Source organism: Chelonoidis abingdonii, chromosome 15 (genome assembly GCF_003597395.2).
Source record: "Chelonoidis abingdonii isolate Lonesome George chromosome 15, CheloAbing_2.0, whole genome shotgun sequence".
NCBI lineage: Eukaryota > Metazoa > Chordata > Testudines > Testudinidae > Chelonoidis > Chelonoidis abingdonii.
In genome coordinates this window covers 55,984,799-55,998,897 of record NC_133783.1, presented here as the reverse complement: position 1 = coordinate 55,998,897, position 14,099 = coordinate 55,984,799, and the positions used below count along the sequence as shown (strand labels likewise).

General features: G+C 43.3%; 1 protein-coding gene across 1 annotated transcript; it reads left to right on the top strand.

The window, feature by feature from the left end:
- The first annotated feature begins 990 nt into the window (after positions 1–990).
- On the top strand, positions 991–14,099 carry TECTB (tectorin beta). Its single transcript, XM_032793584.2, has 10 exons — positions 991–1,066; positions 3,021–3,211; positions 3,726–3,868; positions 3,972–4,044; positions 8,257–8,360; positions 8,448–8,531; positions 9,116–9,278; positions 12,317–12,386; positions 13,450–13,482; positions 14,047–14,099. The coding sequence occupies exons 1-10, from the start codon at positions 991–993 to the stop codon at positions 14,097–14,099; spliced, it is 990 nt and encodes a 329-aa protein (XP_032649475.1).

Here is a 14,099-nt window from a genome sequence, read left to right as displayed (position 1 = left end):
TGCCACTTGGATATACAGTTTAAACAGTTTATATATTATTAGAAAAACAGGCTGATTGATTGAAAATGTTTTTGTGTTGAAAATACTAATTCCAAGGAAAAAATCGTTTCTCTATCAGAGCGCATTATTGGCTAAATGCTACTTGTTATTTCTGTCTGCTGAGCGATCTGTGTAAGCTAGAGGAATTACCTAAAAAGTGCCTAGTGTGGAAAAATGCAAGTATTTGATCCTGCAAGCTGCTCTGTGCTGGGACGTTCCTGCATTGGGGCAGAGCAGCTTGCAGGTGGCTGAACTCTTAATACTATTAATTCATATTGCTATTTTGCAAACTCAAAGGCTAATATTAAAGGAGAAATCACATTGTTCTCTCAACAGCTTTGCATGAGAAAGTGGGATATATATTGCAGGATAACAAACAGCCGGACTGAATATGAGAATAGTTTCTCTGGTTGGCTAAGTAAAGTATGTATGTTTACTCACCTCTACACTTCTTCCTCCTTCCAATTAGCTCTTCTCCTTTCTTCTTATTTTCTTGCTTGATTTTTTTCCTGCTCATCTTTTTTCCTTCATATTCATTGTCTAATTTCAATTAATTCATATTTGTAGCTCTTTTGTTCTGTGACTTTTATAGGAACCAAAAGAAAAAAACAAAAAATGCTAGCAGTGGTACAGATCCATTACTAGACTCAGATGCTAAAATTCTGAATAATGATGCCAAAGAGGCAGAAGTGCTCAGTAAATAGTTCTGAGCGGCAATTGCAATCAAGCTGGATGACGTATCAATATTACAAAATGATTTTTCCAACAGTGACTAAGGAGTATGTGAAACCACATCTACAATTCTATGATTGCAATTAATGGAAAATTTCATAGACATTTTCTCTTTTTAAAAAAAAATCAACATTTTAAAAAAATGCGTTAAGACCCAACAGCATTCTAAAAGACAAACTCTGCTTTTGTTACCAGTGTATTCTCGGCCCCTTGGAAGAAATGGTGATTGTTGCTCTTTATCTGCTGGACATCTTGGTTCAAGCCTTTGCAGCCCCTTGCAGTCCAAATAAAGCAGGTAAAATAACTTTGATTTATTTTTCTAAATAAGATCTTCTTTCACAGTTAAAAGAAGCCAAAGCGTTTCTGGTTAGGTAGCAATGAAATATCTGTCTTGAGGGATTTAAATTATAGGCTTTCAAGTTTTTAATTCTGGCACCGTTTTTATTGGTCTGAGTTTAGTCTCAGCTAGCACAGAAAACAAACTAAGACGCAGTCACAGTGCATAAAGTTAAGTATGTATGCATATCTGCAGGATCAGGACCTAAAACAACCCTGAAAATAGAAATGAATATAAAGCATATCAAGGGCTACATCCTGCACCTTGCCACATAAGCAAGCGTTACTCATGTGAGTAGTTTCATTGACTCCATTGGGCTACTGGCATGCCTAAGGGTTTGTAGGGTTGGAAACCTAACATATATAACCAGGGTATGTATTGGAGGAAGGGAAGTAACTTTCTGATCCTACACTGAATTCTGCCTGGGAGCCCAACTGATTAAGTGCAGGACTGGGACCTTGGCTTGCAACTTTCAAAAATTAGAGAACATGTATTAGAAATTCATCCAGGAGCCCTTAGAATATAAAGTATTGCTTTATCTGCATGTCCACGGTGTTTGTGTCAAAATGGATCAGCAGGAATCATTTCCATGAGCTATTGATGAATTTTAACAGATGCTCATGAGTAAGGAGCTTTACTCATGTGAGTAGTCCCACAGTAGGTCTACTAATGTGTGCAGAGTTACTTGTGTGGGTGCAGGATCAGAGCGCATTTACAGAGAGGATCAGGCTGGGAGTTTTGAAAGTTCATTGATTTTAAAAAACTGGAAATTATTAATGTCTCCACAACTACATTCTCAATCCTGTCTTCCTTGAGCACCTACAACTCAAAGCAAAGCCGGTAGATATTCAGTGAATTCAGGATCACGCCCTGTGTATCCCATAAGCAGTTGTGTTCTTTGGTTTGGGGTTTTTTTAAGAATATTTTGTTTCTGTAACTGGCAGTCTTATTAATTTTCAGCCCAGCAGTGTTTAGGCTGCTTTTATTTTTTATATATTCAAATTCATGCAACCTGATTCTGTGTAAATAAGACACACAATCCCCGCAAGACCAAGTAAGCAACCCTATAGCTGTGATGTGTAATATCTGTACTTCATCTTCATGTTCAAGTTCATGTTCATGTCTCTGTACTGATCATTATTAAAAAGGTTGGTCTGTTTGTTTCATCTTTTGCGCACTGCATTTTGGCTTGAAAATTGTGAGAGTTATGTTTACATTGGCACTGTATCTAGAGCGATGGGTAATATACAAACTTTTAGTACTGGTATGGCCTGGATCTAAAGCTGCTATGAATAGATGTAGGTCTACTGAAGACAACAAACACACTTACCCAGATTATTTCCAGTGAAGTCAATGGTGATATGCTAATTGACATCAGCTAAAGATCTGGGCCCACAATATTAACATACTCTAATCTGACCAATTTCATTATAGTATGATTTCACTTCATTTTTTCTTTGTTCTTTGATTAGCTGTTCTAATTTTAATAACATTTACACAAAGGGTGAAATTCTGCCCCCTCTGAAGTCAAAGACAAAACTCCCCCAGACTCCAATGGGGACAGAATTTCACACAAAAAATTTAGGTTAAGATGGTTTGCTCTATAGATTTAGGCTAGTGGATTGGATTTTCAAAGACACCTAAAGGGGTTTAGTCAGGCAAATCCCAATAGATATAAATCCAATGGGATTCAAATGCCAAATTCCCATAGGCCTCAAACAGGCTTCCTCTAAAGTTAGTAGATAAACTTCCATTGACCTCAGTGGTCCTGAATCAGATCCTTAGTCTAGTTTGAGGTAAAGGCAGGTCCAAATGTAAACTCCAGATGCAAACACTACCCACAAAGTTCAGATCTAGATCAATCTCAGCAGGAAAATGCAACTTAGAATACCTGTATTTTTTTTCCTTTTAGACATCATTTTGGTGTATTGCTATCCTAAAACCATCATTACAAAAATTCCCGAATGTCCCTATGGATGGGAGGTTAATCAGTTGGCTCTTGGAGGCGTTTGCTACAATGGAGTTCATGATTCGGGATATTACCAATTCACAATTCCAGATTTATCCCCCCAAAACAAGTCCTACTGTGGAACTCAATCAGAGGTAAGTACATCATGGGCAAAAATTCACTTCCCAAGAGTTGGCAGCTACTTTGTACAGCCTGGGCCCATTCCAAAGCCCACTGAAGTCAGTGGAAAGATTCCCATGACCATTAATGTTCTTTGGATTAGGCTATATGTGCATATATATAACTGAGGCAGACAGGATATAAACTCTGACAATTTGTCAAAGGCTCTAACGCTTTTCAACATTATGGATCACTGACATTTATGTGAGCAGCCAGACGGTCCTGCTCCCTGGGGTTAGGTCCATGTGCTATTCATCTCTGTGTGCATGTGCTAACATTACAGTTTTCATTACTTGTGTGTCCAGCTCTCGGCAAATGGGGCCTCAAGGTTCTAATGTAACACAAATGCATGAAGAACCAGAACAGACTGTTCTGCTGATCATTTATGACATGAGAACTGCCTTTTCCTGTTTCAAACGTCGGGCAGAGGTCCCAGTTTGCATCCAATTTTCACTGCCAGCATTTCTCTCTTTGTCCCCCCGACTGCAGTTTAAAAACCCTATCTATCACTTCTACAACTCCATTGTCTCCAACGACAGCTCGGTAATTGTGAAGAGCCAGCCTGTGAATTATTCATTCACCTGCACTTACCATGCGAACTACTTGGTCAGCCAGGCTGCCTTTGACCAAAGGTAACTCCACCAGGAGGAACGGACTCCCCCGTTTTCAGCACGGGGCTGGCTCCATTATCAATAGCATATGTTGCAGTCATACAAAATTTTCTCAATTTTCTAGAGTGGCGACAGTCCATGTGAAGAATGGGAGCTCCGGTTCATTTGAAAGTCAATTATCCCTCAACTTCTACTCTGTAAGTGCTCCTTGTCATCCAGTATTTAGTCTGTCAGCGCCTGCACACTGGGGTGAGTTCACTCACTTCATGGGAGCTGTTCCATATTTCGCCCAGCATCCGTGAGAAGGGAATCCAGCCATAAGAGCCATGGGAAAAGGAGCACATAGCCTCTGTTTTGTACGGTACTGAGCACACTGTCACTATGTAGCAGCTAATTAACATGGGATTTGTAGGGGGGCCTTATTTCTAATAAATTAATAAGGATCAATCTAGATGGAACAGAATAGCTCATATACCATTTCTAAAATACGTAATGTCCCTTTGTGGCATAGATTTCACTGACTAGAAGTGTGTTTCTCTCTTGCATGGTTACAGATTTGATTGGTGTCAGAAGAAACAGCCAAACTTTGCTTCTAGCCTAAACAAAGAACAGTGTGAATCCACAGCCACTGCTGCTATCCTCCAGTCTCACTAAATATAGAAGCCGTTTTCATTCCTCCTGAAATTTGCTTACCTGTTCTCTGATGAGCTGGCTGTTTAGTGTTCCCCTGAGATCTTTAGTTCACACTGGATTTGATTTCCAATGTTTGCCCCATGCCAGCAAGATTTTCTTTTAAAGTTCTACCACCTTTTCAGGGGGTGGAGGGTCTGTCTGTATTGACAGAGCAGCAACTAACCCATAATCTATTTCCATCAAATCACAGGGTAAGTGGAGGGTAACCCAGTAGCCTAGATTTTGCATGAATGAAACGCAACACTAATGACTAGTAATGACATGGAGCCAAATCCTGAGGCCAGGCTATGGGGAGACTTTGCATATGGATCCTCTGCAGGGCTTGGATAGATGGAATCTTCCCCTATACGTACTGGATTTAGGGTAACAGTGGAATCTTCCCCATCCCCGCTGGCTTTAGGGAACCGACAACCAAAGGCATTGGTCCCCGCTTATGTTCGTTATTTGTGGTATGTGACTGATCTGTTAAGTACCACAGTACTGTTGCTAGTTCCTGGCTGAATGATGAGAGAACAACAAATGATGGAGAATGAACAAGGTATTTCCAGTCTGTTCTTTAACCAAGTTAATTATTTGAACTAAATTTCTTGAGGTTCCAAGGAGGAGTCACAAACAGCCAATAGTCCTACAAGAGTGCTCACAGACCACAAATAATGACCACTATGAATAAGTGTGCAGCTAACTCATGACATGTATTGGCAAAACATAAGTGAATCACTACTTCATTAGGGCTGCTCAAAATATTCCAAACAAAACATTTTATCTTTAGAGCATGGGAAAAAAGCTCAGTTTTGGTGGAACTTTCCACCAGCTCCAAAATAGCTGCCACGGTGCCTCACGGGAGTTGTAGTTCCAGGTCACTCATGCCCCCATTTGCCCAAGTGGGCCCAGCTTCCAAGCCAGACTCATTCTCTCATGAGACAGTCCAGTTTCTTTTCTCCTCATTGCTGAGCTACTGTCACAACCAGAGTGGTCAGACTTAGTGGTCAGAGCGGGAGTCAGGCCTGGTCGGGTCCCAGAAAGCCAGAGTCCAAGACAGGCCAGAAGGCAAAGCAGAAGACAGGTGTCAGGAGACAGAAGCTGGAATCTCGGGTCTCTAACACAGAGGGTCTGAAGCAGAGGCAGGCAGGCAGTCTATGTTGTTTCTTAGACAGCTCCGTGTAATGACTTCCTGGTTTAAGTACTGGTGCCAGACAGTCAGTGGGCTGTGAGGAGCTGCCACTCAAGTCCTGCTGGGCGTTACCTCCTACTGAGCCCAGCATCTAGGGTGACCAGACAGCAAATGTGAAAAATCAGGAAGGGGGCGAGGGGTAATAGGAGCCTATATTAGAAAAAGACCCCAAAATTGGGACTGTCCCTATAAAATTGGGACATCTGGTTACTCTACCAGCATCACAGGATCCTCCTAAGCCTCGTGTGGTGATGCAATGGCTTCAGTGACCCAGAACCCCCAGGTTCTAGCATGGCAGGTTCTTACAGCTATTGTAGTGCATCATATAGCAGGGTTAGACTAGCTTATAGTTTGGGGGGACACACTCTATACAGAGCAGAAGGCCCATAGGGAAGAATAATGGAATGAGGGACCCACAGCTACAATCCCCATGGGGGCACTGCAGCAGCTCATAGATTAACACTGAGTAGAAAGAAAATGAAACATTACATTGGATTGAAACAGAACATTTCAAAAAAAAAATTTGGGGGAACTTTTCATTGAAAAGCTTTGATACTTCATTTTTACCCCAATTGGAGATGAAAAGAAAAGATCATAATATCAAAATGTTTTGAAAGATGGAAATTGTTTTGCAATCAGCTCTGTTCTTTGTACTATTCAAACAGCTTCAGTTTGGGGCATAATATTGTTTTATCACTAAATGGATCCTCCCACCTCTGCTAATCTCTCTCATGGTGATGCCAAATGGCTCAGAATGAAACTAAAAAGTATAAGGGGCTTGAATTTTATAACCATTTGCATGCAACTACTTTGATTGCCCAAATGGCTCTTTGTGCACACAGACTCAGTAACAATATGCCCACATAAACCTTTTTAACCTGCACAATTTGGTGTGGGCACCTATGAAAGTCATAATGAAATAAACAAACCGGGGGAAGAAACGAATAGAAAAATCAATGTCAAGTGATAGAGGTCAGGAAAACCAACTTCACAAGTGCAGCTCATTGCAGGGTTAGGATTAACGATGCTGAGCCCACTTGTAGCTTCAGCATTACGTAGAGGTTCCTTCTGTTTCTTGGCAGAGAATGTTGTAGTATCCATGCTGGCATCTTAAAACATGTTGAGTTAGGCTTATGGCTGTCTCATGCCTTCAAATATGTTAATCACCTCAGGCCAAAGATAACAAATACGTTCTCCAGTGTGTTCAGGATGCTAAACATTAAAGGGGGGAGGATAGCTCAGTGGTTTGAGCATTGGCCTGCTAAATGCACGGTTGTGAATTCAATCCTTGAGGGGGGCACTTAGGGATCAGGGGCAAAAATCAGTATTTGGTCCTGCTAGTGAAGGCAGGGGGCTAGATTTGATGACTTTTAAAGGTCCCTTCCAGTTCTAGGAGATAAGCATGTCTCCTATTATTTATTATTACCTTGTGTTGTAAAAAAGGCTGTAGAAAATTCTGCTTTCTCCCAGCAGAGGGCAGCATGGAGTCCTACATTTTCCCTTCCAAGTCTTAAACCCTCAGGAATGTGCCAGAGCCCTCCAAACAGAAAGCACCTGCTGTTTTACAAAAAAAACCCATGTCAATAGGTTGCTACTGGGAGGAGGCCAATGCAGCAGATGTGGTGGAATGAGTGTACTTGACAGGAGGGGCAGGAGTGCGCATTTCAGTGGTTCGCTGCAAGAGGGATTTTGCCTGACTCAGAATTCTTCCGGCTGCTCCTGGGCAGATCACACTGGAGCAACAAGGCTAAGCAATTATAAACCAGTGTAGAGTCTTAATGTCACGGACCATCCCATGGTTGTTAGCCTAGGTACAGTCTTTAGGTTTAAGTTCAATACAGGCAGCCTATTGGGTATTTCAAAGCTATGGCTACAAGGGACAGCTGTAATGTCTCAAGGCTTTTTTTGTCCAGAGGAATGTGAGAGAAAAGTGCTAGAGAATGAGAAAGTTAGAAAACAAAGTGAGGGAAGAAACAGATGAAAGATGGCTCTGTAGAGCTTTGGGGCTGTGTATCTATCTATCTAACCAGACAGATAGCACTTTGAATTGTACACCACACTTCTTTTGTTTACACAGTTTCAGTCTCTTACTCGCTTTGTTTTGCTACAGTGCAATGAAAAGCTGTGAGGCTCAGGGTCCTATGGACGTGAGCATGCAAACCTTGTCAGTTCAGCAAAACACACTCAGTCTGTCTTTTGCAGAAGCCTCTTCTTTCTTGCTGGACAAAAACATAAAGTAGCCAGCTAGCCCCTTTCCTGACAAAAGGAAGATGGTTTCCTGAGCCATCCTGCAACTCAACTTGGCAATTTAAGCCTTAATCATGTCAGTGACTGTTGTGATCTGACATTATGGGGGAAATGCTGTTAGCAAAGATGGATGTATATAGTGACATGTAAAGCTAATCATGTCTGATCCCATATCAGAGCACCCCCGAGCAGGGGAATCCAGACTTCTGAACTCCACTTTTCTGTGCTTGGCTTTATTACATAATCACGTCTTTGCTTTGGTGGTGTTATTAATGCACGCTGCCTCTTTCTCTCAAAGAATGCCAAGTTTTCAAGTAAAAAAGAAGCTCCCTTTGTCGTTGAAACCTCAGAAATTGGTTCAGATGTATTTGCTGGAGTGGAAGCCAAGGGGTTAAGTAACAGGTATGAAACACATTGATTTACAACCCGGAACTGTTGCTGACAGATAGTTTGTTGCTGATGTCGGCGTATTGGTTGGTTTCCTCTCAGGTTTAAAGTGGTTCTGAACAACTGCTGGGCAACACCTTCATCTGAGTATTTCTACCAGATCCAGTGGGCACTGATCACAAAAGGGTAGGTAATTGCATGAGTGAGGCCAAACGATGTGTTACTTGGATGGATTACATGAATATTAAGTTGGGTGTTTTTAGGTCATGTTTGTTCTGGTTGGCAAAGCATGATATTAGGGTCTACGGTCATACAAAGTGTGCACAAGAGGGACTGGTCTTGTGGTTTGAGTAGCGGCCTAGGAGTTATGGTATTGAGGCACACAGTCCAGGACAGATTAATAGGTAATAGTTTGTTACCTAGAGGACTATGTTGTCCCTCCAATGTTTGTAAAATCATCCAAGGATGCCAAAAGTAAGAAGGTTGCATGAAGAAGCTGTATGGAGGGGATCACATTCTGCTTTCACTGACACCCAAGCAACCCATGTATTCCCCTACATGTCATAATGGTGCAGCTAAGAGCAGAATGACTATCAAGATGGGCTCAAGCAGAGCATTATGAATGCCTGTCTCACTCCAGACTCAGTCAAAAGGGAGTATCCTGATACTGCCATTCGGAGAAAGCTAAAAAAGCAGAGCATCAAATATCTAGGGCCGTTAGGCCTTGCAGCTGTTTCTGTTCTTATGATGCTTTTCAATGTGCAATCTAGGTGTGCGACGGACAACTCTATCTTAGTGCACGAGAATGGGAAAAACAGCCGGGCCACCTTCCAGTTCAATGCTTTCCGGTTCCAAAACATCCCCAAACTGTCCAAAGTCTGGCTGCACTGTGAGACACATGTATGTGACAGTGAAAAGTTTTCCTGCCCTCTGGTAAGTCCTTCCGCTAAGAATTAGAGATGGGCCTAAGCTAAAAATTCAGATCCAAGGTCGTCAGCCCCCAGTTAAGGGTTTGGAATCTGGGGGTCTGATCTGTTTCTTCGCTCTCAAGAGAAATTTCTTCATGGTCATGTTCTGTCCACTAGAGGGAGCCAAAGCAATGCACTTGTCAGAGCAGCCACGGCAGACAACACACACTGTCCCTGTATTGGGTAGGCTGATGTCTGCATTTCAAGTTTGGTTAAAGGTTTTGGTGCAAATTCAGTTTGGGGGTGGGTGGGAGACAGGTTATGGAAAAAGTTCAGTGAAAGATTTTATAGTATTTTTTTCCAGAATTTTGAAAGAAACAGTAAAAGAAAACAAAAATCACACGTGTTTTTCAAAAAATGTTCACTGTTTTTTCCAACCAGCTCTATGAAACTTTTGTAGCCCTGACCCATGACATGTAACTAAGGCCAGGAAACAGTCTCCTACCAGTCCTCCTGGATGTCCCACTTATCATCACACGGAGCCAGAAGTAAACACAATCATTTATGAAAATAAAGCAAACAAAGCTCCTTGAATGGACTCACCAAGGGCAAGTCATGCCTGACTAACCTAATTGCCTTCTGTGATGAGAGAAGTGGCTCTGTGGATGGCTTTAGCAAAGCTTTTGTTATGGTCTCCCACAGTATTCTTGCCAGCAAGTTAAAGAAGTATGGGCTGGATGAATGGACTATAAGATGGATAGAAAGCTGGCTAGATCATCGGGCTCAATGGGTAGTGATCACGGCTCCATGTCAGTTGGCAGCGTTTTAAGCGATGCCCAAGGGGGTCCTGGGCTGGTTTGTTCTAATATCTTCATAATGGATCTGGAGGTTGGCGTGCGACTGCACCTCAGCAAGTTGCTGATAACACTAACGGGAGAGTGGTAGATAGTAGGGAGGTAGATAGGATATAGAGGGACCTAGACAAATAGAGATTGGGCCAAAGCCAATCTCAGAGGTCACCAGGACATCGGTCCTGACACTTAGGATGGAAGAATCCATGCACTGCTTACAGACAGGACGAGTAACTAGTGCAGTCTGCAGAAAAGGACCTAGTACAGTGGACAGATAGTGGGATGAGAACGGGATATGAAGCAACAGTTGCCTGTTGCAAGAAGGCTAAACGCATTTTGGATATAGAGTAAGGTTGCACAGATCGAAGGACGTAATCATTCCGCTCTATTCGCACTGGTGACCTATCTTGAGTATTGTGTCCATTTTGGGTCCACATCGAAGAAGGACGGAAAAATGGGAAAGAGTCTCGTGCGAGGGCAACAAAAATGATTAAGGACAAGCACAAGCTTATGAGGAGAGGCTGAGCGGAACGTGTTAGTTCGCAGAAGAGAAGATGTGCTGCTTAACTACCTGAAAGGGGGTTCCAAAGAGGATGGATAGACTGTTTTCGAGGTACAGATGACAGAACAAGGAGTAATGGTCTCAAGTTGCAGGAGGGAGGTTTAGGTAGGATATTAGGAAAAACTTTTTCACTAGGAGGGTGGTGAAGCACTGGAATGGGTTACCTAGGGAGGCTTTTAAGGTCAGGCTTGACAAAGCCCTGCCTGGGATGATTTAGTTGGGGATTGGTCCTGCTTTGAGCAGGGGGTTGTACTAGATGACCACCTGAGGTCCCTTCCAACCCTAATCTTCTATGATTCTATGAATCCCTGGGCCTGGAATGGAATCTGACAGAGAACCAAGCTGGTGGTTTCAGTACATCCAAGTATTCCTGTTATCAGGGTTCACCTGCCACAAATCTTCTGCAGCTGACCTGAGGGTGTACAATGGGGATTGTTTCATTGGCAGACACAAAGAGCTCCAGGAGTCTAACAGCTGGTGAAGCCCATTCTGACCAGGAAGCCCTGCAGCCTGTCTTGAGTGCCGGTGGTGGCTCTGGGGTTACAAGCAATGTATTTTTCTGGAAACCAAAGTTACCATGTGCAGCTTGTGTAAAAATAAACAAGTTATGCGATCTGGAAGGGCCAGGAATAGGCAAGATGACTCAGGCTGTAGTGCAAGACCAACAGTGACAGAAGGCATTATGCTACATATTTGGTGGTCTATGAGGAATGAATTTGGTGGTCCACTCCCCAGTGGATGGGAATCTCAGCTGGCAATAACCATAGCAGTATCCTCAACGATCACCTTAGAGAGCAGCCAAGGATTGAACACATGGGGATCAACCCTGCTTTCCCCCTCTAGCGAGGCTTATTCTAAGCTATTGTGGAAAGGGCAGGTTGGCCAAGCCTGTGGTTAGATACAAGACATGGGTCTTGATGGCAGTTGTCATTTCAGCACCTTAGAGCAGCAGCAAATTAATTTGAAGGCCATTTTTTAAGGACTGCTGCCTATGGCCCATTTAAATCCACTCCGGGATTCTCAGAAAATATGGAACAGGGATTCTCTTTGAAAAGTGAGCGTTGGTCCTGCTCTGCCCCTCTCAGGAGTGATGCAAGGAGCTAGTAATTGGAGTCCAGGGCTGTCCCTACCCATATGCAAACACGCAGCTGCATAGGGCACCAGGAAATTTGATGCCCTATGCAGCTGCATGCTGTTCCACTGGCCAGCCTGATCCCTCGGCCGGCCGAGCCAGCCAGGAAAGTTGTCCCCGCCCTTGTTCTGCATCTTCCCCAAAGCCCCAGTCCCTGCCGCCACTCCACCTCTTCCCCAAAGCCCCCAGCCCTGCTCCGCCCCAGCCCCCCCCACTCCACCTCTTTGCCAAAGCCCCCACCCCTGCTCTGCCCCAGCCCCGCCCCCACTCCACCTCTTCCCCAAAGCCCTTGCCCCGCCCCCACTCCACCTCTACCCTAAGCTACATCCTGGGGGACTGCAGCAGGGGTTGGGGGGGCTCCATAGGGGGAGGCTGCATAGGGGGCACCAAAATATCTAGGGATGGCCCTGTTGGAGTCTGTTGGGTTTCCATTTAAAATGCAAAATACAAGGACTGGCTGAGATTTCAGTAAAACTGCAGGGTTTCTTTTTAAAAATAAATGATTGTCTTCTTTTGAGCCATGTGAAAAACGAAAACGACGCACCGAACAAACTGGAGGAGTTCTAGCGGCGGAATTTGCAGTGCACAGTAAGTGTGGATGTTTTCTATCTGGAAAAGAGTTTCTCTCTCTTACAAAGTGTCACATAGGGGAACAGTGAGTCATTCTCTGGGCAGGGCTGACAGTAAGAGGGAGAGGTACTGCTTCCATATAAATTTGTCCCTAGACAGAGAATGGAAAAGATTAGCAGCAGTTAAATAACAATCTTTAAACTTGGGTAATTACTTGGAAGGATAGAATTTTGCTACAATTGCTGTAGAAGGACCAGTTCCAAAGTCCCTCCATAGATAAAGCGACCATAGAGTTCAGCAACTATAATCCTGAAATACACGTGCAGCCTGGGTTAAGGGGCTGCATGCAGGGATGGTCCACTGTGGTGGTGAAGGAGCGGGGAATTCTCCCCTAAGTCTGCTGGGTGCCAGTGAAGCTGTGCTGCAAGTGTTTCTATGAATAAGCCTCTTTGGCTGGTGGATCTGCACAACTGTGGATCCATTGGCCGGTCCTCTCAGCAATATCCTCCCTCCCCTACACACACACACATAAATGTAGCTCAAACCCATCACGTCTGTCCACCTGTGCCTACTTCTCCCTAGAGGAGGGCCCAAAAGTTAGCACTCTTAGGACTGTAGGATCCAGCCCTCATGTGCAAGTCTTTTGGTGCAGATTCTTTGAACACTATGGAACTAATTCTCATTTTCACTAGTGGCCCTTTACCCCAAGGTGGCAATTAAATCAACACTAACTTTACAGCCCCTTTATGCTACCTGAGTGGTATAAAGAAGCCTTTAAAGTAAATGAGAATTCTCCTCTCACTTACCCTGGTGTAACTTCACCCACTTCAGTGCTCTTGTTCCTGTGCGCACTTACCTCAATATAAGCAAAAGGAGAATGAGGCCCTGGAGACAGGAAGAGAATTAGTCGTGTTCAGCATGAAGTTCACAGCGGAGTTGTTAAAGCCATGAGAGAACATACTTGGCAAACTGTGACATACTTCCTGCATGTTATCTGTTCTGTTCCTCCTAATCACACTGCTGGATTTTGCCTTCCTTTAAACGATGCCATCCAATTGTTCTCTTTTCTAATATTATACAGGCGGAGGTTTATCCAGTTACTACAACTTCCCAGGTAAAGAGCAAAATAAGACACCAAAAATGTCCATCCCAGAAAGCAACAGTCCATATCGATCTCATATGCTTCTTTAAAAACTTGTAAATCTACTCAGAGCAAATAGAGTTCCTACAGAAGAAAGAATTTTCAACATCAATTTTTATTTTGCAACATTTATGTGGTTTGTTTCCTTTTTTGGCACTTGAGGTTCCTTGGACAGTGAAACTAGACGGGGCAGTTGCCCTTTCTGTCTAGTATTAGTTTCACTTGTATTTTCATGCACGAGCTCTATGCCGCTGTGTTTGGGGGTTTCCATCACTGCAGAAGAATGTTCAAATGCAGAAACAAACCCACATTTTCCCTAACTTACAAAAAATACCACAAAAACATTTCTCTTCCTGGTTGGATTTTTAAAACACATTTCAAAATCGAAATATTAAGCCTAACACACTGACCGCGTCACTTTAGGGAGCTCAGATGCCAAGGTGATGGGCACAGAACAAGAACCTAAACAAAATTTAATGTAAGACATCTGAAGGTTTCAGCTGAGAACTTACCTTACTCTTTGTGATTTCCTTGCAGCTATTCTCAGTCATCTAATCTTCATGCTTGGAATCTGCGCTGTTTTACTGTGA